Source organism: Protomyctophum parallelum, assembly GCF_964188405.1.
Source record: "Protomyctophum parallelum genome assembly, chromosome: 20".
In the NCBI taxonomy this organism is placed as follows: Eukaryota; Metazoa; Chordata; class Actinopteri; order Myctophiformes; family Myctophidae; genus Protomyctophum; species Protomyctophum parallelum.
In genome coordinates this window covers 16,606,956-16,631,071 of record NC_139718.1, presented here as the reverse complement: position 1 = coordinate 16,631,071, position 24,116 = coordinate 16,606,956, and the positions used below count along the sequence as shown (strand labels likewise).

The 24,116-nt window shown below is 44.3% G+C and overlaps 2 protein-coding genes across 2 annotated transcripts; both read right to left on the bottom strand.

Annotated features, from left to right (window-relative positions):
* Positions 1-668: 668 nt before the first annotated feature.
* On the bottom strand, positions 669-3,791 carry LOC310877676 (unconventional myosin-Ic-like; the record flags this gene model as incomplete). The annotated part of the gene is made up of 1 exon (XM_083791627.1): positions 669-3,791. The coding sequence occupies one exon, from the start codon at positions 3,789-3,791 to the stop codon at positions 669-671; it is 3,123 nt and encodes a 1,040-aa protein (XP_083647753.1).
* A 2,573-nt stretch (positions 3,792-6,364) lies between these two features.
* LOC310877675 (cytosolic 5'-nucleotidase 1A-like) lies at positions 6,365-12,873 on the bottom strand (the record flags this gene model as incomplete). Its single annotated transcript, XM_083791626.1, has 6 exons — positions 6,365-6,709; positions 7,838-8,022; positions 8,306-8,428; positions 9,811-9,940; positions 10,253-10,420; positions 12,712-12,873. The coding sequence occupies 6 exons, from the start codon at positions 12,871-12,873 to the stop codon at positions 6,365-6,367; spliced, it is 1,113 nt and encodes a 370-aa protein (XP_083647752.1).
* Between the last annotated feature and the right edge of the window lie 11,243 nt (positions 12,874-24,116).

The following is a 24,116-nucleotide window of genomic DNA, read 5'->3' as shown; positions in this document are numbered from 1 at the left end:
GCTCACCCCGAAAGTCTGGACAACTCGCCTTAATATTTCCCGACCATATAAGACTTTTGCTGTCTGAAGAATGTTCATCATTAGGGGAGTAGATATTGTTGTTGTAAAGTTATTAAAATGCAATAAAATAGACTACTTCAATATCCAATAGGAACTATAATGTCACCATTTCTAAATTCACTGCCTTTTTCCATTACTGCATACATTTTCCCCTTTATTTATTTAGTTCTTTATATGATGATTTCCAGTTATTTTCATAGAAGTGTATATCTTTACGTCTTTAAATGTTCTGGTAAATTGAAACTGGAAGACCCTGCTATAAACAAGTCTTGCTTTTTGGTCTGCTTTCGTTTGAAATGTAAATGTATAATCAATCAATCACAGGCTTAAGAGTTTAGTGAGGGGGCAGAAGTGTTCATTTCGTCGAGACGAAAAATGTTTGCCGACTACCTTTTTTTACTGACACAACAGGCTATGTCGTGAGCTTTTAGATCGGCTATTTTCAGCATGCCACCAGTGTAAAAAGTGTAAAAATCATTTTTGTATATTTAGTCAACTAAAACTAGACTAAAGCGTAAAACTTTTCAGATGACTACAATATGACTAAAACAAAATTAAAATGTATTCAAAAGACTGTGACTAAACTAAAACTAAATTTGCTGTCAAAATCAACACTGGGGGACAGTCACGGACAGGTGTCCATTCTTGGCCTTGGCCACCATTAACTGTGACCCAGCAGTGGTGAAGTCAATGACCGCCTCTTTTCCCAGAGTCGCCGGCGTGAACGTTATCCTCCCTTCCTGGTTGACGTTTACGTGGTTTATTTTGTCCGCGTAGATGGCCAACTTTGTCACCGTCTCGATCACGTATTCGCACGACAGAACCACGTCTCCCTTCTTGTTCTTCTTCTGCTTGTTGTCATCGCCGCTACGGGACGCCACGTGCAGCACGAACAGTCCGTCGTTGAGAGAGCTGACGGAGACGCCTGTGAGATCTCCGTAGTCGATGTGCTGCTTGAGTTTGCCGCTTTCTAAGATGACGGCGCTGTTGGCGGTCAGTAGCAGCTGGCGAGGCCGGGCTCTGTAGCCCCTTCTGTCGTACTTAACCACCGGAACCACGTACTTCTCATTCATCCTCTCAGAATCGCTCAAAGCCTGGATTACCTTGGTTTTGATCTGCACCTTATTGAGTCTCGTGCCGACGAACAGTTTGGCCACGCTCTGCGGGTAGTTGTCCTTCTTGTTCCTGAAGATCTCACTGGCGACTGCCTTCTGTTCCAGCTGGTTCTTCCGTTCTGGGCTGATTCTGTCACAGTACATCCGCGCCATGTTCCGTACGCACAGCTCACGTAGGAGCTCCGACGCCTCAGCGAGCGCTGTTGGTGGCGTGGGCCAGCTCTTGTCCAGCACGTTCCGAGGCAGGTTCCCGCAGAGCTTCACGAGAAACCGGTGGCGGACATAATCCAGGAAGTATTCGTTGTCCGGACATTGTGGCTCGCGGCGGTACACAAAGCCCTTGACGAACCTGCGGAGAGTGTCGGCGGCTTGTCTCCTGTGATGCGCTCTTCTCCTGGCCATGATGCCCCTGCACCACGTCTGAATTACGATTGCAGAGTTTCTGAGTTTTTGATATTTGGACTTCTGGCTGTGTCCTCTCCACCCAGCCTGTAGCTTGGCGGCCAGACCGTGCTTCCTTGTCTCCAGCGCGTCCTCTGTGGCGAACAGTGTCTTCGGGGAGCGGATGAAGACCTTGGACCTGCCCAGTTTGTACTCGTCAGGCTTGTATCCCAAGTGTTTGACCAGCGTGGACACTCCGTCGGTCAGCTTGCCCCGCCAGTGGGGCCACGTGTCGGGACACAGAGACTTGTACCTCTGCAGGAAGACCTCGTAGCTGCGTCTGTAGGCGAAACCAGCCCTTCGGACCCTCACATTCTCCATCAGGCCCAGGTACTTGACCTGGTGACTGACCAGCGCCTGGTTGAAGCGCCCTGCTTGTTTGGAGTCGTTGGGCTTGATGCAGCGGATGTACGACGGCTCCTTGGACGCCAGGATCTCCGTGAGTCTCGCCAGACTAGCCTTGAACTGCATGACCGATGTTTCCGGGCGCCTCTTGTCCATCAGCTCCTCTCTGTCGAAGCACCGCCTCAGGATCTTGTTCTCCGATGTGCACATGACCTCCTTCAGGCTCCTGAAGAGAAGGTCCTTGTTGCTGTCCAGGAATCCGTTGACGTCGTAGTCAACGTCCCCGGCGTAGTGCCGCAGTCTGAACTCGTGGCGACCCATCGACTTGCGGGTTTCGCCGTCAGCCAGCCTGTGGGTGACGAGGTGGGCGTGACCTCCGACGGCATCCTCCAGCTTCTCCAGGAAGGTGAGGTCGTCGGTGTGGCCGGGCCTCAGACACTCCTCGTCCAGGACAGAGATGATGCCTCTGAACTTCTGTTCCACCAAGTCGCAGATGACCCTGTTGTCGAAGAAGTGCACCGGCTCCCAGGCGATGCCTTCGGCCTCATACTCCTCCTGCTCCGACCGCAGGGTGAGCTCGATGAACAGCTGCTGCAGCTTCTCGTTGCAGTAGTTGATGCAGAACTGCTCGAAACTGTTGCATTTGAAGACCTCAAAGCCGTAGATGTCCAGCAGTCCAATGACGGAGCAGTTCTTGTGGGCGTTGACATCCGCGTTGTATGCCAGCGAAGCGTTGATCTTGTCGACGAGCCACGTGAAGGTGCGTCCGTAAACGGCCTTGGAGAGGGCATCTCGTGCTGAAGACGCCTGCTCCAGGTTCAACGGGGTCATCAGCTCCTCCCCCCTGGCAACGATCTTCTTGTGTGTGAGCGCCTCGGTCAGCCGTGCTCCGTTCACGCCCAGCAACCTGGCCAGGTACGTGACTAGTGTGTCGTTGGTGACGTAGGCGTTGCCTCCGCGCCTGCCCGTGCCTTCTCCATACTGCAAGTTCCCCAGGTGGAGAACACTGGCCACGACGCTCAGCAACTCCTCCACCTCGTTCTCGCCGGAGCCGACCACGCTCAGGGCTGTCCTCATCGCCTTCCACTCCCTGCGGTCGTCGATGGAGTGAACCGTGGCGCAGTTTCCTTTCACCAGAAAGCGATACTGTCTGGGGTTCCTTTCCAGGCCCAGGCGCCCCAGCAGCTCGTCGTCGCCTCCCTCTAGCAGTTGGTAGAATACGTGGAAGTTCCTCTCGCCGTGGCTCTGGTGCACCACCCGGGACTTCTCCAGCAGGTAGTGGAGGACGTGCCCCCCCACGGGCGCACCCTTGAAGTCAAACTGGACATCCATGTACTTCCCGAAGCGGCTGGAGTTGTCGTTGCGTAGTGTTTTGGCATTGCCGAAGGCTTCCAGGATGGGGTTGGACTGCAGCAGGCGCTCCTTGACATTCTGCACCTTGTTGCTGGCAGGGCAGGTGGCAGCGTAGTACTGGACCATCCTCCTGGAAGCCTCGGTCTTGCCGGCGCCGCTCTCCCCGGAGATCAGGACGCACTGGTCCCGCCCCTCAGTTCGCATGGAGCGGTACGCGTTGTCCGCCACGGCGAAGACGTGTGGCGGAGCCTCGTAGAAGTTGACCCCACGGTATCTCTCTGTGTGATTCTCGCCGTAGATGTCCAGGTGCCTGTACGGGTTCACGGACACCAGCACGGGACCGATGTAGGTGTAGATGAGGTTCTCCTTGAAGCGCTTGTGGAGGTTCTCCATGAAGGCCTCCTCGCTGGTGTGGTTCTCCAGCAGGACAAAGTCTTGCACCCCGACCCGGTCTCTGGCTGTCAGGGACCACTCCATTGTTTCCATGTCCTCTCTTTCTCTGGACGCTGAAAGTCTCTTGTCTGTCTGCTTCTCTGTTTGTCTGTCTTTGTCAGTGGAACGAGTGCTCGCTACAAAACCTAAAATTAAAGAGTGGATTTCAGTGGAAATCTGTGACCTTGCTTAAAATCCTGTCCAAATTTGGAGTCATACGTCATAGAAATATATAATGGATGACATAAGGACTCCTTTTATAGAGGGGAAGATGATGTGACATGTCGTGATGTCACACTGACACTACCCAGGGGACTCCATATTTGGGCATCTCCATATTAGGGCATAAGCAACATCACAGAGATGCCATCGCGCAATGTTGACATCACCAGGAACTCCATATTTGGGCATTGCCATACTTGGGCAAGGCTTTGAACTCTATTTGGGCATGGCATAATGATTTAGTCAGAGACAGACACAGACAGACAGACAAACAGATAGACAGGTGTCTATCTGTTTGTCTGTCTGTCTGTGTCTGTCTGTGTTATTTGTCTGCCAGCCTGTGTCCCTCTTATGCCCATATAGAAGGTCTCTATCTGCCTGTGTCCCATCTATACCCATATATGGACATTTCTGTATTAGTCGTAATTGTCTGTCTGTCTGCCTGTATCCATTTTATGCCCATATACAGAGATCTCTGCATCTGTCAGACTCCATCCTCTTTATGCCCATATATAATAATAATAATAATAATACAACTTTATTTGTATAGCACCTTTCATGACATGAAATGCAGCTCAAAGTGCTTTACAGAGCAATGGAGAAAAGAAAAGAAAAGCAAGGCAACGACATTAAAACACAAGCAGTAATGCAATACAGTGAGGACATGAATAACAAAAAATAAAAGATCAATTAAAAGCAATGTAGAAGTGGGTCTTGAGCTGTGCTTTAAAAATGTTTACAGAGGCTGCCTGACGAGATATAGAGATATATGGAGATCTCTGATGTCATCAATGTAATTTCAGATCCGGTTGGATGATTCACAGTAGAGAAATGATATGCATTCTTCAGGGATCGCCATCTACATATCTGGATATATCCAGAGGCCTATATTGAGATTAATATGGAGATTCATGGATACCTCTATATATGAATCTCCATATGGAGATGGAAATTCATATATGGAGATATCCATATACCGGTATATGAATATATGGAGAATATTCCAGACAAATTAAGGACAGGATAGAGGATTCCTAATTTTATAGTAGAACTTCTTTACATTATATTGTGTGTAGATTAACGGCCAAAAGATAAACTTGATTTATACCAAATGGGACCAGAGGTTACAAAATTAACATGTTTTTACTGGGACTCCAGATTCCAATACAATCAAGACAACAGTCAATCAGCCACAATAAAACCAAACAACAAAAAAGTATCACTGTAACAAGTACATGCAGTAAACAACATAATGCCTTTCCCATTTTCAGAGAAACTTTGACACTCTTCATCAGGAGAGGGGACAGGAGTCTTGTGCTCTGCTGCCTGAGTTGCCTCACTGCATGATCATGCATGTGCGCTGCACAGCATTGAATCAACATCAACCCACCTCAGATGCGTGTGTGTGTCTGTGTGTGTGATCACGGCGTAGGGTCCAGACTCCAGAGGCTCAATTAGTTTAGACTCTAAATTAATTAAACTAAACTCTAATTAACTTTAGAGCTTGCAGTCGAACTGTCGAAGAGAGGTGGCGAAAAAACAAGAACAACAACAAATGATAGCCTACTCTGGCAGCATGCACATTTCTGCAAGCCGCCTTTGTTTTCAATGATCCCACCATTCGCATGTCGGCAAAGCCGTTCTCACCTATCGGCTGGAGATGCCCCCCCCATTAGCGATGCTAATTTGTGTGTGTGTGTGTGTGTGTGTGTGTGTGTGTGTGTGTGTGTGTGTGTGTGTGTGTGTGTGTGTGTGTGTGTGTGTGTGTGTGTGTGTGTGTTGCTCTCAGATCTCAGACATGCTTTTATTTGTCATTGTCAGTAGTTAGTAGTAAGAGAAGTAGCCTACAACACTATTGCCCTGGGTAAATACAGAATAGATATATTATATTTAAAATAATCACTATATTATCCACAAATGGCTCAATAAAGGAGAGAATGTTACACTATTCATTGTACATTATATATATACTCAAATTGACATTGAGCTTTTTTGTTAAATAAACATTTGACCTCTTATTTAAGTTATTTTATACCATTTTGGAACCGAAATAGGGAACCGTTAAGAACCGGAATCGATAAGCAGAACCGGAATCGGTACCGGTCTCGAAAAAATCCTAACGATACCCATCCCTAGTCATGTCATGACCTGATGAAGATGTGACCGATACATGGAAACGTCATTTTTTTACCTGCACCCTGTAAAAATAAGGCTGCCTTGAACTGTCTGTGATGCTCCAGTGTCTTCCTTCCTATTCATCAGTCCTGCCTCTGAGACGCACCAGACTATAGCCTACCCCAGGCTTGACGTGAGGTGGAACTCCCTCTTGCATAATAACAGTAAATTAACAACCTTTCATAAAAGGTACATTATAGCATTGACAATATTGCCTTTGTTTATTCTTGTTTCTTTTGGGGTCCTTTTTGGGCTATCCCATAGGGCACGTGGCACGCCACAGTACCCATCTCTACTGCCCCTTCCACGTGGAACATCTGGTCATCGAAGAAGATGTGAGGCCTGATCTTCTCCAGCATGGGACCCTTGGGGGCTCCAGCCAGCAACAGGGCTTCATCGATCTCCAGACCCCACGACCGCAGAGTTTTTAGCGCCCGGGCGCCTGAACTGGCCGCACTACGAGCTGTCACCAGGTAGGTACGAATGGGGCAGTCCAAACGCTGGCCTTTGTCATAGAACTTCTTCTGAAGCTTTCCTAGAGCCTCCAGGAAGCACTTCAGTGGTCCCTGGGGAAATAAAATAAAACCTAATAACGGTGTGGCTTCCCTGTGCAATTGAAAAAGCTTTAAAACTGTTAGCTGTTATACTAACTGGCTTGAATCCCCCTACATGATAGCCTACATCTTAAAATGTCAATTGAAAACATTTGATTGTAGTGGGAGTATTGATTTAATTTCATCTTTTTACATTGGGCTACATTGATAATATATAATAATGAATTGCATTTTTATAGCACTTTTCTATGCACTACGTGCTTACTCAAAGCACTTACAATGGTCCATTCATTCATACATTGATATGTACCTACACATCACCAATGATGTGTAACATGCTAATATGAGATTAGTGTGTCGTGTCCTGCCGTAAGCAACAACTGAGCTTTGTGTTTGTGTGAACTGCTGTGATTGGTGCTGTATACACATGGCAGCATGAGCTGTTCTGTGATTGGTGCTGTATACACGTGGCGGAGTCATCTGTTCGCTAATTGGTGCTGTATGCATGTGGCAGCGTGAGCTTCGCTGATTAGTTTACTTTTGTGGGGACATACATAGGCCTACGTGTAACCTGTTCTAGACAGCTGGCCCTTGGCCGGTGACTAGGATCAATTCAGTTTGCAGATGAGATTGCAGATCCGATCTAGAGCGGCTACAGCTCTGTGCATGTGTGTGGCTCTGTGCATGTGTGTGGCTCTGTGCATGTGTGTGACTCTGTGCATGTGTGTGGAAATGACTGGATACAGTGAAGTCTGAGCACTGAGCAGTAAGCGGAAACCATGAGGTTAACTTCAGTCACACAGTTTAAAGAAGGAGGCAAGCTGGTCGTGTCTTTAGTCTACTAAAAAGGGGAAAAAAGAAGGGGGGAAAAAGGCGTAAAGTATCTTACACTCATCACTCTATTCTCAATTCTCTACACAATTATCCTCTGATTAAGTTGCACTGATTAGTTTGGTTATTTAACCACTTTGAACCCCAGCATCCATATGATCCATATTCAAAAATAGCACGTTGAGCTCGTAGATTTTTGTAGCAAAAACATTGAATGTAGATCGTTGAAAAAAGTCAGGTCAGTTTCTCTAGGAATAGAGGGTTCAAGTGGTTAGACTATGATACATGGATTCCTGTGGACATACGTACATGGTCAAGTGGGCGGTTCTCATGTGTCTTCTCGTGCTCAAAGAACTTTTCAAGGCCTTGGGTCTTGTAGATCTGTTCTGACTCATCAGAGAAGAGAACCGCATCGCCATCAAAGGCCACACGCAGCTGGGTCTGTGAAACTATCGTCATCTTCCCTGGTGTGAACATGGTGGCAGCTGCTATTCCTGGTGCAGATGAAACAAAAGGTTTTTTTATATATATATATATATATATATATATATATATATATTTTTTTTTTAATATTTCATATTCGGTTAGAACAAAAACTTTTTTGTTAAAGCACTATATTCTGATAGCAATCGTTGCTGTAAAGTGTTTGTGCATTAACGGGTCTTCCCATTTCACCAGCTCTAAACAGACAATATTATAATAATCCATCTTTTGTCAATATAATTTATCTTTCTTTCTTCTCTCAGTGGCATTAGATTTTTCTGTTTTTCTGCTTACCTTCCTCAATTGCTTCTCGGACTTTGATTGGGTCAGATGACAGGTATAGGTTTGTGAGGTAGGCCTTTAAGTAGCCAATAGGACTGTTGCCTCCAGTCATACAGAAGCGCTCAATGAATAGGTCTGCAGAGTTGAAGATGAAAGAAGACATTAGCTTGATCTTTATGTCGAATAGCAAAATAAGCACAACATCAGCACAACTAACTTGAGCATGTGGCACTAGGTGAAAATATTATTAAAAGATTAAAATAAAAAACAGCATGAAATGAATTTGATAGATTGCGTGTTCTGCTATCTATGCACCTTGTAACTGACTATGTTATAGGCTACTATTGTCTGACTGCACTGGCAGTGTTTATGTCCTTTGTACAAGGCATTCTTGTACTTCTGTTTATATATATGTGACGGTGGCCGATTCAGTCAATCTGCCAGCTTACACTCCTAAGAGTGGCACTTTGATTCCGACATGATGATCCTATAAGGCTCACAGCAATACACCAATTGAACCACACTGGTTAAAGTGCAGAATTTCCGTAAAACCCAATAAAGACAACTTTGTCACTTTTGTTTTAGAGGTAAAGTCCCCTGTTTACACCATTTAGGTTCAACACATAGGACACACAGGTTTGTGTTTTATACGTTAAGAGAGCAAAAACCTCTCGGGAGAGAGACCAACTCTGAAAACGTAAGTATAAGAAGAATATATGTTTAATACAAAAAAGGGGGTCGCTCGCTGGTACAACAGCTCCAAAAATACTAAGAAAAAACAAATACCAAATATTACTCCTAAAATGGGTGCTAACTAACTAACAAAAATAACAAACCTTAAAACTCGGAGTATAACAGGTGCGCAAAATCTGCTAAATATGAGGTAGCAATTATATGTTTGTTTCATAAAAATCTACCGTAGAGTGTCAGAGTTTGGAAGCGCTCGTTATCAGTAAAGCAACCTCCTGCTGCCTCCTGCATTATGTGCAAATTCAAAACAGGTGGTACATGGACTTCCAAACTCCAGCACTTTGAAAAAAATCACCTGCAAGGAATTTCTTGACAGAAAGGAGCTCATAACATGTCTACAGAGGATTTTTATGAAACAAACACTTTGCAGATAGAAAGCTTTTCGTACAGCTACAATGTTGGTGAGTTTGACGTTTTTAAATACAATTAGATAGGACTTTTCTGTGTGGATGAATGGGCTGTGAATGAGAAGTGGCACCTAGTTAGCATCTTGCTGGCAAGATGGCCACGCGGTCTCAATATCGTCAAGGGGAAACTTCGCCCTTGATCAACGCAGCTGGCGCTGATCAGGTACTCAGGGGTTGACTCATTGTCCAGGGGTGAAAACGGGTTAATGCACAGTACAAAAATAATAACCAAATCAGACCGTAATACAAATAACATTAAAGACAAGAAATACAATTACTGACATAATGAAAATAATATTGTGTACTATGCAAAGAGAAGAAAAAATATTTTAACAACTTGCATGTGCACCTGTCACTCACTGTGGTGGTTGATGGAGTTGATGAGTCTGAGGCCCACATATGCGTGGTTGCTCGTCACAAGCACGACATCAAAGAGCTCCTCACTGTCGGGGTAGAGATCTCGCAGTCGAGCATTCACTGCCTCCAGAGCCTGGAACACGACCAAACAACAATACACATTAGTATTGAAAATATCAAATAGCTACTATTTTGATTTGCCGTTACAGTTTGTGTTACAATTCATTTGTTGTGGTTTCTAATGCAATGTCACTAATGGTCGTGTAGTGTAGGCTATGTGATGCTTTATAATACTACAACACTGACAATGAAAAAAAGAATAATACAAAAAGAATAACTCTTTACTGGTAATAAACCGTATGTGTGATTGTGTGTGCGTGCGTGCGTGCGTGCGTGCGTGCGTGCGTGCGTGCGTGCGTGCGTGCGTGCGATCTCAGAGTCAGACCTCTACAAAAGAGAAAGCTGGTCCAGGACTAAAGGGCTCCATCTCGTGTTCCATCTGGTACTGGTTATATTCCTCCATGCCCTGCAGCTCGTAGATCTGTTTTTCTTTCTCCATGTTGAAGAGCACTTGGGACGACACCGCAATGGTGATTGCATTCTCTGGTTTGGGCTGCAAGATGAAAGAACAAACCGATTGATACTCTGGCATAACTATAGGTGAGACAGTTTCAAAATGACTGAAAGAGAAGCCCATAAACCTGGGATGTGTGCATAGTCTGCATACAGCAGGGGCTACAATAGCACAACCACAGATTGGTGCAGTTTTTCCATCAATCAAATCTACATCTCCGTCCATTTGCAGCTTTTACATGTTTTAATAATAACTATTATTATTTCATTTGTATTTTGTAACACACTTTGCATTTGAGACAACTCTCAAAGTGTCACATGGCATTAAAAGTCAAAAATGAAATAAAACTAATTTGTGATTTATTGAATAACTCAGTCATAACATGTCCAGTCATAACCACCAGTGTGTAGAGTGTGTAGAGTGTAGCCTAATTTGTATGTTAAGCAATATGAGTTGTCAGTGCTCTTTCCAACAAGGGCAAGTGATAAGATAAATAATAAAAGACAGATCTAGGTCTGATCTCTTAAAAATAATCACACAGTGAAATAAAATGACAACATAAGGGCTCAGAAGACTATAAGGGCTGGGGAATGGGAATAATAACAAAACATTGACTCAACTCCTTACGTCCTCAATCAGTAGTTAGTAATTCGTTTTACTAATTATACTTAACCAATGCCATAACTTCTTTAAACATCCTTCCTTCCAGATATCCTTCCTTATAAAAGGAGTTATTTTGTGTTACACAAATTGGTGATTTAGGACAGAATTCTTGTATCCTCTCATTTTCCTGTCAAAATCTTTAGTTTTCTTGCAAATATTTTTAAATCTTTAAAACTGACTAAAAGGGAGTGCAGCAGACCGCCTTTTGGGGCCATATTTGGGGTTCCTCTATAGCTCACACCATTGTTATCTCTGTTGTTTTATGTTTTATTTCATTACGTAAATCTCTCTAGCTTTTCCAGTTTTGCCTTTGTTTTGTCTTCATTTCTGATTTCCTGGCATAGACAGTTTTTTCCTCATCAATAGGTTTGTCCAGTTTATCCAGGTCTCTTGAAAGCATCATAAGGTCAAAAGCATTATTCAAGATGCATTCACAATATATAGTATATGCTTTTTCCCAGCATGGGTTTCTTCTGCCATTAACAACCCATTGACGCCTGGTGCAACATATACGTTGTTCTACCCTTGATGCCGGCGCGCTCTCTGTGTCTCATCAGCTATTGCTATACATGTAGCAACATAACTATTTTAAAAAAAATCATCAGAATTCATCAGTTCATTGGAAACTTCTGGAAACTGTAGTGACTGTTAAAACAAAAGATCACTGCAGATGATAACTTGTATTTGCTGTTGTTGAATTCAAATGATCTTTGGCGTATCTGGCCAGGATCTAACAGTTCTTTTCACTGTATCGGCATCTTGGAGCTCTTTTTATGTTACATATATGTGCGTGCGTGCATGCGTGCGTCTGAGATCATCTCACAAACGGCTGGACCAACACCTAACTTTGTATGTATACTGCCAGTAGGCCATAGAAGTGCATCCACAACAAAATAATTTGAAATATTATTTAACTTAAATTTAATAATGGAATTGGTCTTGTTTTCCACTGAGAACTACTTCACCACCAACCTTACCTGTTTAGTCTACTTCTCCTCATTCTATCTTATAGATGGGTTTCCTGTTTACAAACATTGAGGCTACACTACACTACACACGTACTGTAGGTGCCGGTTTTAGGAAATCAATTCCTAACAGATCCCCAAACCTGTTGTTTTGGGGAGCACTTGTTTCAGTTCAAACTTCAACCTCCTCTTGTGTGTTGGCTGGTGAGACGCAGTGACGCATCCTAAAGACAGTTATATATACATACTTCACCCCGTCAACAGTATTGCGCGGCAAGAACAGCTGACATACAAGCTCACATCGCGTTGTGGATTCGGTCGCTGTGAAGTTGGAGGTCTGCTGTTCTCGGCCGCTCTCTGCGCGCAACACCTTTGCGCAGCGGAGAATAAATTAGGTTGGAGGGACTACAATTGCCCAATCAAGCAGCCGTGATCATATAGGAAGCATGACCTCGGTGACTGGAGGTGGAGTTTTAGAGACAAATGCTTTGAGAATCACTGTTATTGTTTACACACAAGTTGACACCACATAAGGAAAACAGCACCTGAAAGTTTTATGGGATGCATTTTTTAAATAATCCAGATTGTTGCTTAATAAAGTAAGAAAAGTTCGTGAAATTGGTGGTCCTTATGGATATGTTTACCCTCAGTCAGAGTGAAAAATATCTCATAACTCATCACCACGCACGTTTATATACTCACGGTTTTTGGTTTCCTAGTGGGCGTAGATGGCTTTGACGCAGGCTTAGCATCTTCCCGGAGACCTCGGCTGATGCTGCTGTTTCTGCCGGTGGTCGCGGTTTGATCGCCGTTGAGACTCATCTTCCTCCTCCACTCACTGTCACCGCGGTCTTTCCTCCACATGGAGTCCCAGTGTGCCCCCCTCTGCAGGACCCTCTGTCTGTCTGTCTTTCTGTCTGTCTGTCTGTCTGTCTGTCTGTCTGTCTGTGTGTCTCTCTCTCTCTCTCTCTCTCTCTCTCTCTCTCTCTCTCTCTCTCTCTCTCTCTCTCTCTCTCTCTCTCTCGCTCGCACACACAGTATTAGCTGAGTCCTTACACCCTCATTCAGCCCAGGGCACTCAGCAGATGAGATAAGAACAGCAGCCACTGCAGAGCCCCTCTGCCAAACACTCGGCGGGGAGTGGGGGCGGTATTGAAATGTTGCAGGATGGAGGGATGGAGAGAGACATGGAGGGATGGAGAGAGAGATGGAGGGATGGAGAGAGAAAGAGAAAGAGACACACACAGCGGGAGGCAAGCTGTTGATAGAGATGCTCCTGGTCACGCTTTCTGGATTCCGTCGCTTATCTCGCGTTCTACGCCTGCATGTGTTTCCCTGTGCACGACCGTCTCTCACTCATCCGTCTCTCATAGTCGACAATCTATTTATTTATTTAAGGCTGTTCTTCTGCATCCTGCCTCTTCTTAACCCTGTCTTTGCCTGTTTACTTGCAGCACCGTTGCTGTGTGCATGCGTGCCTGCATCAATGTGACAACCAGACATTATGTGCCCCAGTGTAAAGGTCTGTGAGTCAAGGTGGACACTGCAATATCCTCAGTGTTAATTGGACTCAGTGAGTGTAGAAATGGACCCACATGGGTTAATCCTACTAGATTTTGACGCGACACACTCTGACGCGATGCTTGTAATTCATTCACGGCTGAGCACACATGATAGTGGGGGTGGTGCGTAATGATAGTGTGGGTGGTGCGTGGACGTAAAGCTTTTTCCTTATTGTGTGTCGGAATGATGTAAAGCTCTTTCAAAAACTAAGCTATGATGACTAAAACAAAGACTAAATATATTGACAATTTCGTCAACAAATACAAACTAGACTAAAATGGGAAGTGGAGCAGAGATCCAATAGAACTAAAAGACAAGACATTTTATGCTTGGTTGCGCTTTGGTGTTGAGCTCTGAAAATAGCAGATCTACAAGCTCACAACACAGACAGATTGTAGACGGCTATTTTCAGTATGCAACCAAGTGTAAAATCATCAAAAATACATTTTCAAAGAAATCAACTATTTTGTCAACTAAAATCACATATTTAGTCAACTGAAACTAGACTAAAACTAAAACATTTCAGATGACTAAAATATGACTAAAACTAAATTGAATTTTACTCAAAAGACTACGACTACAACTAAATCAAAATGTACTGTCACAATCAACAGTGATGCAGTACTAGTATAATACTGTACATCTACCGCAGCAAGCCTTCTCTTCACGCATGTTTACTTTGAGAAATGGACGCTGTCCTGGGTCATTTGCTCCCCCTGTGCTTTTACTGATGACTCTTATCATCCAAGCACCTGCAGGCTCCCTCCACGTCCTTGGCTAGAATTATAGAGCAGCAGCCACACAGTTGCCAGGCAACGGTGGAAGAGGCATTGCAGACTGGCTGTTCCTGCCTGCCCCGAAGGATCTGACTGGCTGCTGGGAGACTGCAGGCACTGGATCTGTAGACCATGCACTAAACAAACATTCTGTAAATCTGAAGAAAAAAACAACAACATGAAGGTATACGTTTTGCTTAGAAGTGTGTAAGTGGATTTAAGATGTCTGTGATAGCTTTTATCGCAGCAAGACAGACATTTATAATATAACGGGTTTCTGGCAGGAATATATTAAGAATTCATACTATGTCTCATCCAAAGGGAACTAAAGAAGAATAACACATTGCCTGTGGGGTAAAGCTAAACTTCATATTGACAGACCAATAAATAAAATAAAATAAATAGAGGTGTGCGTAGTTTGAAATCAATTCAGTCTCATTTTGGACAATCAGAATCAGCTTTATTGTCACATCATCACAGATTTACAGATGTAAAAAAGTTCTGTTGTTTTATTATTTCCATAGGAAAAAAGGGAAGGGAAGAAGAAGGAGGGGGGGGGGGCAAGGGGGAATAGAGATCAATCAAAGAAAACAAATGATCTACATATGTACACATAGTAAAGGTGTACAGTATGAGCATAGCAGTACTTAGTTACTTTAGTTTACACCAGTGGTTCTCAAACTTTCTCATGTCAAGGACCCCCAAAATTATACTCATTAGCCTGCGGACCTCCCATTTGAAAATATATGTGAAGGACCCCCATAAGAGAAGGTTTTTACTTTTTACGGCTCTAGCAGTATTTCTCAACCATTGTCATTTCAAGGACCCCATGTTTGACCTGAATTAGGCTACGGTCCCCCATTTAATGGCATTTCTATCTCTGGGACCCCAATGTATATTGTAAAGTTAATTTAACTCTCTGAGTTACAGACCCATAAGGGTTCATTTGGTTCCTAACTATCATTTAGCTGGGGACCCCCTGGAACTCCCTCAAGGACCCCTGGGGGTCCCCGCACCCCACTTTGGGAACCCATGGTTTACACCACCAGTGCATTCAGATACAGTACAAGGTTTCTGCCCGACATGGACGTTGTTTGTAGAGACAGCCACTCACAAGGTGACATTAGCCATCACGGGCGTGTAAACAGCAGGATAGTGTGTCACGCCAGCGACGTTGACCCCTCTGGCGTCCACCAGGGCCCTCCAGGGAGCGGACAGAGTGCTTTTATCGATCAGCCTGAGACATCCGCCGTACGCTGGCGTCTCTGTCAGTGCCCGGAACCTGAACCACTGCTGGTACAAACACGTCCTCTGCTTGATTCAATAGCTCTGTGTACTCCATGTAGTAGTCCATGTAGGATTGATTGTGTGTGTGTGTGTGTGTGTGTGTGTGTGTGTGTGTGTGTGTGTGTGTGTGTGTGTGTGTGTGTGTGTGTGTGTGTGTGTGTGTGTGTTATAATGGAGTAGATGTAATAGTAAGTATTAAACCGTGCTTTGGTACTGTATGAGCCGTTAATGTAATGAACCACTTAGATGGATTCTTTTAAATATAGGTGAGGTAAGGGTTGTTGACTTTTTAAATTAACCACCTAATACCTTTTTCCCCCCTCTACGTTAATTTCTTTGCCGAAAATAGCCGATCTACAAGCTCATAGCGTGTTTCGTTGTAACATGTGAGTGTAGCAGTATTGTCTCTGGCTCAGAGCCTCTACCTGATGACCAAATGCCTATACTATCTCCCCCGGTCAAGGGGGAATTTCCCTTTAGGCTAGTGGCTAAGACGTTGGCATTCCACGCGGGAGGAGACCCGGGTTCAAATCCCGGGCATTACATGAGCTTGTAGATCTGTCTCTGAACGTTGTGGCCCCGCAGAATTGGGGCACTATGGTTCACGTAGTAGTACCGAGAATGCGTTTCAAAAGTAGTCCTAGTGTCCTCCTGCACCTGCCATGTTGGGGACAAAACATGGCATTGTGTTTCAATTTGTCTGATCGTCGTAAGACATTAGATCTATGCCAATCAGACAAATTGAAACACCCGTGTTGGTCCCCAACGTGGCAGGTGTAGGACCACATTTGAAACTCATGAATAACTTTGCACCGGTTGTATTTCATGGTTTCGTCCACTAGAGTGCAGCAGAGCGTAGCGGTGTATCTCTAACGAGGGGGATGGAGACCTGGTGGTATTTGTTTCCATTCATTCCTGGGGGAGTTTTAAACAAAGAGGATGTGAAAAAGAGACGCTGCTTATTTGAGAGAGGAAGTTAATTTGAGAACTCAGTGTTCTCAGTGTTTAAACATTATGGCCCTTCAAACTGGGCTACATAAACATAAAGGACAGTGGTGGAAAGTATAACTATTAAGTGCATGCACTCAAGTAGGCTACTGTACTTTAGTATATATTTTTTATTTTAGAGTATTTCCAAGTTCAGTACCTTTACTTCTGCTTCACAATACATCCCAGAGGCAAACCACTTCAGCCCTATATACAGTATATATGTTGCAACAACGCAATGTGAGCTAGTAGATCTGTTGTTTTAAAAAAAAATCTATTTTTATACATGACGAACTTGTGAAATGGGACATCCTGCATATTGAGTACTTTTATTTCCGGTATATTTTTATGTCAATACTTTTGTACTTTTTACTCAAGTAAATTTGTAATATAGAACGTATACTTTTAACAGACTATTTCCACAATAGGGTATTGATATTTTTACTGAAGTAAAACATGCGAGTACTGCATAAAGGAGAGTTAAAGCATTTAAAGCTTTGTCTGAAGTGACTCTTGTTGCCTCTCAACCGGCGAAGTATGTCCGCCCATAGTAAGATAGACAATACATCTGGTTGATATAATTATATCCATACAGATAGACAATACGTCTGTGGTTGCTACTTAAAAGTCTGAAAGAAAAACTAATTATCCCATAACTGAAGCAACGTAAAAGTCCTGTATTCAAACATTTACTTGCATAATAATACTACGAAAGTATTGGCATAAAAATGTAGGATACTGTACCAAACAAAAAAGTATAGTTCTCAAAATGCATTAGTGTAATTGTGACTCATTTCCCAATCATATACTGTAAGAAAGTAAAGCATTTACTGTGTTAATCACTTTAATGCTACAGTAGGTGTAGGTGAGATTAATGCTGAGTTGCTTAACCTATAATAATACATAATTTATCAATTAATCTATGTTTTTCGATTAATAAATAACTGAAAGATGCAAAGTAACTAGTATCTAAAGCTATAGAGTATTTGTGAAGTGAAAAGGAAATGTTTTTCCTCTCTGAGATGACGTGGAGTAGTAATATAAAGTGAGTCATTATCAGACAATGGAAATACTCAAGTAAAGTTTAAAATAAAAGTACCGCAAAATTGTGGAGAGAAAAAGAGTAATTTACACCACTGGTTCTGGGGAAGTGAATTTGTATTGTATAATTGTTTGCATCTTAAAGCAAATCATCGTAATAATGTGCAAACATAAATACATCTGTGATTTATGTGTTTGTACTAGCGATGCAGCAGTTGGCCTCTTGTCTTTGTACTCGCTTCTGCTTTCCAGCCTGAGACACGTACAGACAGAGCTGAGGCAGTGCTGAAGGGGTTAACAGGACAGGCAGACAGTTGGGCCGCACCCATTGAGCTGATTTAAATAACGCCGGCATTTTGGCGCGAGCTGAGCAGAGCAGAGCGGCGCTGTGAGCCGGCCTTTCTTCATGCCGGCTGTAGCTCCGCCCACGCGCACCCCGGCATGGCGGGAAATGCTACACAGAGAGAGCGAGAGAGAGAGAGGGAGAGAGAGAGAGACACTGCAGTGGGGCTTGTGACATAAGTACAACTACTATACCTGCTGCCATTGGGTTGCCCTGGAAACATGCCAGACAGGGCGCGTTCGTAAATATAGCGCACTGAGCGCACTGTGCAATGCAAACTAATAGTCGAGTGCGCTCCCGGTTATCCGGGTTATTTCCGAACGCGCCCAGAGTGTACCTAGAGGAGATAGAGAGAGAGATATAAGGAAATAAATAAATAAATAGAACCCCCCCCCACACACACACACACACACACACACACACACCCTCCCTGTTTTGGCGCGAGACGGACAGAGAGATAAAGCTCTCAGTGGTAGACGAGGGGCGGGGACAAAAGCAGGCATGAGTGGAGTGGGACAGAACAAAGAGGGTAGCAGCCTGGACCCCCCCCCCCCCCCCCTACACACACACACATACACACATATACACATGCACGCACAGCCCGCGGGGTAGATAGAAGCAAGGCAGATGACAATTATAACCTTAATAAGCCCTTCAAAGCGACCAGCCTGGCTCGCCTGCGTCCCTCTTTGTTCCGGCTGGAATCTGCGTGGGGTTTCTGATTGAACAGTCCTCCATGTGCGCGCGCACACACACACACACACACACACACACACACACACACACACACACACACACACCATTCTATTCTTGTGGCTTTATTATTTAAGGACCTCATATAACCTCATAAGCCCTAGTAGTAATAGCCTTATAGTAGGCTACAATGGATACAAGTTGGGATTTTGTAAATCTGCTGTTTTAGCAATTTTTTGAGAAATGTGGAAATTTAGGGAAATCTTTGATAATCAATTCGGGAGATTTTTGACTAGGCTACCATAGCATGCCCAAAATATGGACGTCGGTTGGAAAGTGGTTAAAAGTCATTGTCACAGGCCTTGTACAAAATACTCACCACGCCCAAGTGGTATAATAAGATTTGGTGTCATTCGGCTGCACGGAGGCAACCATCTCGATTAAATTTGCCAGCGGAGGACGGCTAAACTCAGGACGAGAATTAAATCTTCGACAAAAGGCAGAGAGCGGTGGTTCCATCACTTCCTGTCTCCAAGGGGCCCCAACACAAAAACAGGAAGTGAGCGCTGCCTGTGTTGCTTCCTAGGCCTTTAACTGTGCCTCTCTCGCTCTCTCTCTTTCTCTCTCTCTCGCTCTCTCTCTTTCTCTCTCTCTCTCTCTCTCTCTCTCTCTCTCTCTCTCTCTCTCTCTCTCTCTCTCTCTCTCTCTCTCTCTCTCTCTCTCTCTCTCTCTCTCTCTCTCCTCTTTCTCTCAATCCCTCTGTCTGTCTGTCTGTCTGTCTGTCTGTCTGTGTCTGTATCTCTAGGCCTATCTCTGTCTTTCTCTCTCTCTCTCTCTCTCTCTCTCTCTCTCTCTCCCTCTTTCTCTCAATCCCTCTGTCTGTCTGTCTGTCTGTCTGTCTGTCTGTCTGTCTGTCTGTCTGTCTGTCTGTCTGTCTGTCTGTCTGTCTGTCTGTCTGTCTGTCTGTCTGTCTGTGTCTGTATCTCTAGGCCTATCTCTGTCTTTCTCTCTCTCTCTCTCTCTCTCTCTCTCTCTCGCTCAATTTTCAATTCAGTTCAATTCAAAGAGGCTGTATTGTGATGGGAAACATATTACAAATACAAAACAAAAAGGTTTGAGATATTGCCCTACTAGAATAAGCAATTAAGCAAACAGAGTTGTGCAACATGGTAACTTTGCAACCACATATAAATTAGTAGGTAGTAAGAAATACCAACTCTTTCAAATGGAAGGACGAACAGATGGACAGACAGACAGTTAGACAGACACACACACACACACACACACACACACACACACACAGGGTGAGGAGGAGGAGGAAATGAGTGCACTGATTATTATTGCCTAAGCGACACAGTGGTGGTCAGTCAGTCAGTTCCATCCTGACTACAGCAGCACATTTAGACGTGCCTTGAAAAGAGAGAATTGTTCCCGTGGTGGACAAAGAGGGGGGCTGGTCAGCTGGAGCACACAGAGCCACTCTACACAGTCACTTGTGCACTACACACACTATACACTATACATTCCCCCCATCGCTGTTGCCATGTATGCTTTTTATAAGCAACTTTGGCCTCATTTGTCTGTAAAGGTTGCTTGTAAATATTTAGAGTTTTTTTTGCGGGGTGGCTTGTTAAAAAGGGCTGTTAGTTAGTTTTAACCTTCCACGCATGTTGGGAGCCACAGGTGAGTTTTAACCTGCCACGGGTTGTTGGACTAATGCCTGTCAGACTGTTAGTTTGTCTAAACAACGTATGCACCCCGCCGCCCCCGCCCGGTGGCAGTAAGCGTTGGAAAGCGTCTGTTGCCAAAAATATGATGCTGAATGGGTGGTGGGTACACTACCGGTATATACCGTATTGTGCCGAATATAAGACAACTCTGATTATAAGATGACACCCCATTTTTCAAGACTCATTTGTGGAAAAAGAACATTGAATGTCAAATAGTCTAGTCTAAAAAAAACGTAGTCTTATATTCAGGCCAATAGAGCACCGAAGTCTGCGCAAATCCACGGGTTCATGTACTTTTTATTTGCATTGTGATCCCCATAGGGGGATTATAGATCGCCTCATATAAGAACTGTTTGAAAAATAAACATGTCATCCCGGCTGTTTCACTCATATGGATATGAAGAATCAACTGCTGCTGAATAATGTTAAATCTTCGCTAGAAACAAGTCTTATATGAGTGACTGACTGTCGCAAGCGATACAGAGACACACAACGCAGAGACAGCTTGTTTATTTTTGGACCACAATGCTTATATGAAACGATTTTAAGATGAGCCCATGTTATTCTCCATAGAGAAATTACTTCCGTGAACCAGGGGAATCGAAGGGATGAGCGAGTTACGTCAGGACTTCGGCGCTCTATAGAGTATGTTATAGGGAAGCGTCAAAAGCGTTCAACAGTCATATACGAGCCAGTTTGTTGTTGAAAAAGACATCAAGCAATATAGGCTATTTTTAGCACCATAGTAGCTGTCTGTCAGTGTCGGCTCTAAGGTGCAATCAGCAACTTTTTGAGTGGTGCAACCACTCCTATAGACAGCTATGTGGGTCCCTGGGTCTGTCCCTGGCTGGCTGGGTCTGTCCGAGCACGAAAATAGCTTTTGGTTGGTTTTCACAACCAAGTGTCACTGTTGCGCAGCCTAACACACACACACACACACACACATTAACTGTATATATGATGATTTGGGGTGTGACAGTATAGTACAGTGACAGTACAGTAGAGGGACCCCCTGGGGACCCCCTCACAGTAACTCTGTAATTTCTCAACCATTTCGGACGCGGGATGACTCGGCATAACCGGGCCGGCCCCCTGGGTGCGTTCCTGGGGGTCTGGATGTTCCGGGGACCCCAAGAAACCCACCGGGGACCCCCACACGGTAACTCTGTCATTTCTCGACCGCTTCGGACGCGGGGTGGCTGAGTTGCTGTGGGTCTGGAACTTCCAGGGACCCCCCCAGGGACCCCAACACGGAGTTGCACCAATCACTTCACACAGTTGTGATTTTTCTCACACCTTTCAACCAACTGATCTCCCGACTGCATTCGTCTGCCAGTCTGTAATCTGAAATATAGTCTGTTTGGTGGAGAGCTACCTTGAAGTCTAGACTTATTACTTTGCATTAATCAGTGGTTCTCAAACATTTACATCTAAAGATATTTCACAAGGTCTGTGTTGTTAAAGATGTCTCAAGATTCTTTTGATAATAGCAGATCTATAAGCTCACAACGTGTCGCGTCACGACACATTGTGAGCTTGCAGATCGGCTATTTTCAAATAGCTGCTGCATGCTTCTCCTGTGGCCTATATATATACCGTAGTCGCTTCTATTGGGCTTGTTTTCATAGACCTGGTTGCTTATTTAGGCTATATCGCAAAATCTGGCAACGTTGTCCCCCATGTGATAACGGGGATAATAACCATAATCTGATAAGTGCCACTACTATGCCTGCTGTGTGCGCGTGTGGACCTCTGCATTTAACCACTTAAACCCCAAGGGGTTGAGCGGAGTCCATCAGACACTATATTAGTGTATTTTCAGTTTTCTGTTATTGTGGGGGGGAGCTTTATAGCTGAAAATAGCAGATCGACAAGCTCACAAGGCGTTGCTACTATCTCCCTGCTATCTAATTTGAGGCACATTCACAGTAATTACAACACTCAGACGCTGAGATAATTAGCTGTCCCGTTGCTTTTTCTGGTGCGTGGGTGTTTTTTTGGGGGTGGGGGGGGTCCAGGGGAGGTCTCGGGGAGAGGGCATTTGTAGAGAAACTGATTAGTGTAGCAGGCCTGGCTGAAGTTTCACAGAGCCACAAAGAGCAGAAGAAGCGCCAAGTGGGGATCTTAAAAGGGTGATGGACGGGGGGGGGGTGACATAACCAGGGGTGACAACTATGGGGTCTGCGGGAGGTTAAAGGGGATGAGGGAGGGGTTAGTGCCTCTCGGAGTAGCTTGTGGGGGGGGTGTGAGAGGAGGGGTCGTCAATGGGACCTAAATTCAAAAGATGCAGTAAGTAAGTGTCCCAACTCCCCAACTTCAACTGAGGCAACCTTATACTGCAGAGCCTGAGGGCCACAATGGAACATCTGCTGTCTGACAAAGCCATGCTGTTCCCGCGAGCAGCGCCAGGCTCAGCGCTGCCTGAACCCACAACAACACAGCGAAACGCAACAAGTTTTTACACAAATTCTGGGGGCATTCAAAGTTAGTGCCAACTTAGTGTCAACTTCCCCACTGTTTTTGTGTGAGCTTACAATTTTGCAATTTGGAGCACTATTACATTTACAGTAGGTGCTGTATTCCAGAGCGACTTGTATGAGTTCAGAACTCTAGAGCGTCTTTTGACCACTTAAACGCTGGCATCTCAATTTTGAGCGTGTTATTTTGGACAAAATAAAGACTGATTTCTGAACTATTTCATGAAGTATTTTGAAACTAGCCGATCGTCTATTTTCCAAAATAAATTTCAAATGCTTTTTGTTAATCGGTAAACTGTGGTTAAATAAACTAGCTTCAACATCATACAAAAAAGGTTAGTTCTTTTTTATGTGTACACTAGAACTACATTTCTGCTTGCCTGTCCATAAAAAAATGGACACTTCACACTTCAATGAATGTTTGGTGTTCTCACACAAACTATACCTCTGTGTGTGCGTGCGTGTGCATGTTTTGGTTGCCAGGACGAGGGCAGCAGAGCAGCTGTTGGTGTAGAGGCCCGGTTCCCCCTCTGTCGCCCCGTTGCCCCGCTCAAAGCATTTCTAGCAGTACCATGGTTACATCACCGTCACTAAAGCCACTTCTTACATCACCGTTGGTGGTAGAGGTTTGCCTGCCTGCCTTATAGAATCTCATTACCACTGTGTATATATATATATATATATATATATATACTGTATATATATATACATCCATGCATGTCATAACAGGAACTGAAATGTCCTTATGCAACCCACAATATCTTCATTAATTAATACGTTTAATGCTTCATTGTAACAGTGTCTCACAACAAAAATTGCCACTCAAGATCACAACATGTCGCGACGTGTAGATGGGCAATTGAGTGTGTAGATTGCCTATTTTTTTAAATGTTTGCCAATTTTTTGTAGTTTGTAAGAGACATCAAGTTGAAAGTGATTCATGAATCGTTAGTGATAAAGGTATCTATCTATTTTTAAACAAGATGAATGAGTTGTTATAAGCTTCACGAGTGTGATGATGATGATGATAAACCTTGTCATAACTGTTGTAAACTGAGGTCAGGGAGTTGGATCTAAATCTAGGCACTAGCAGTGAGCTGGCTGTGATGCTGCGGAGATCTTTTGACGGGTGTGGGTCTCTTTAGGTCCAGATGGCGCCGGTGTTTATACTAACGGGATTAGGATTAGCTCCAGATTAGATGGGCGAGCT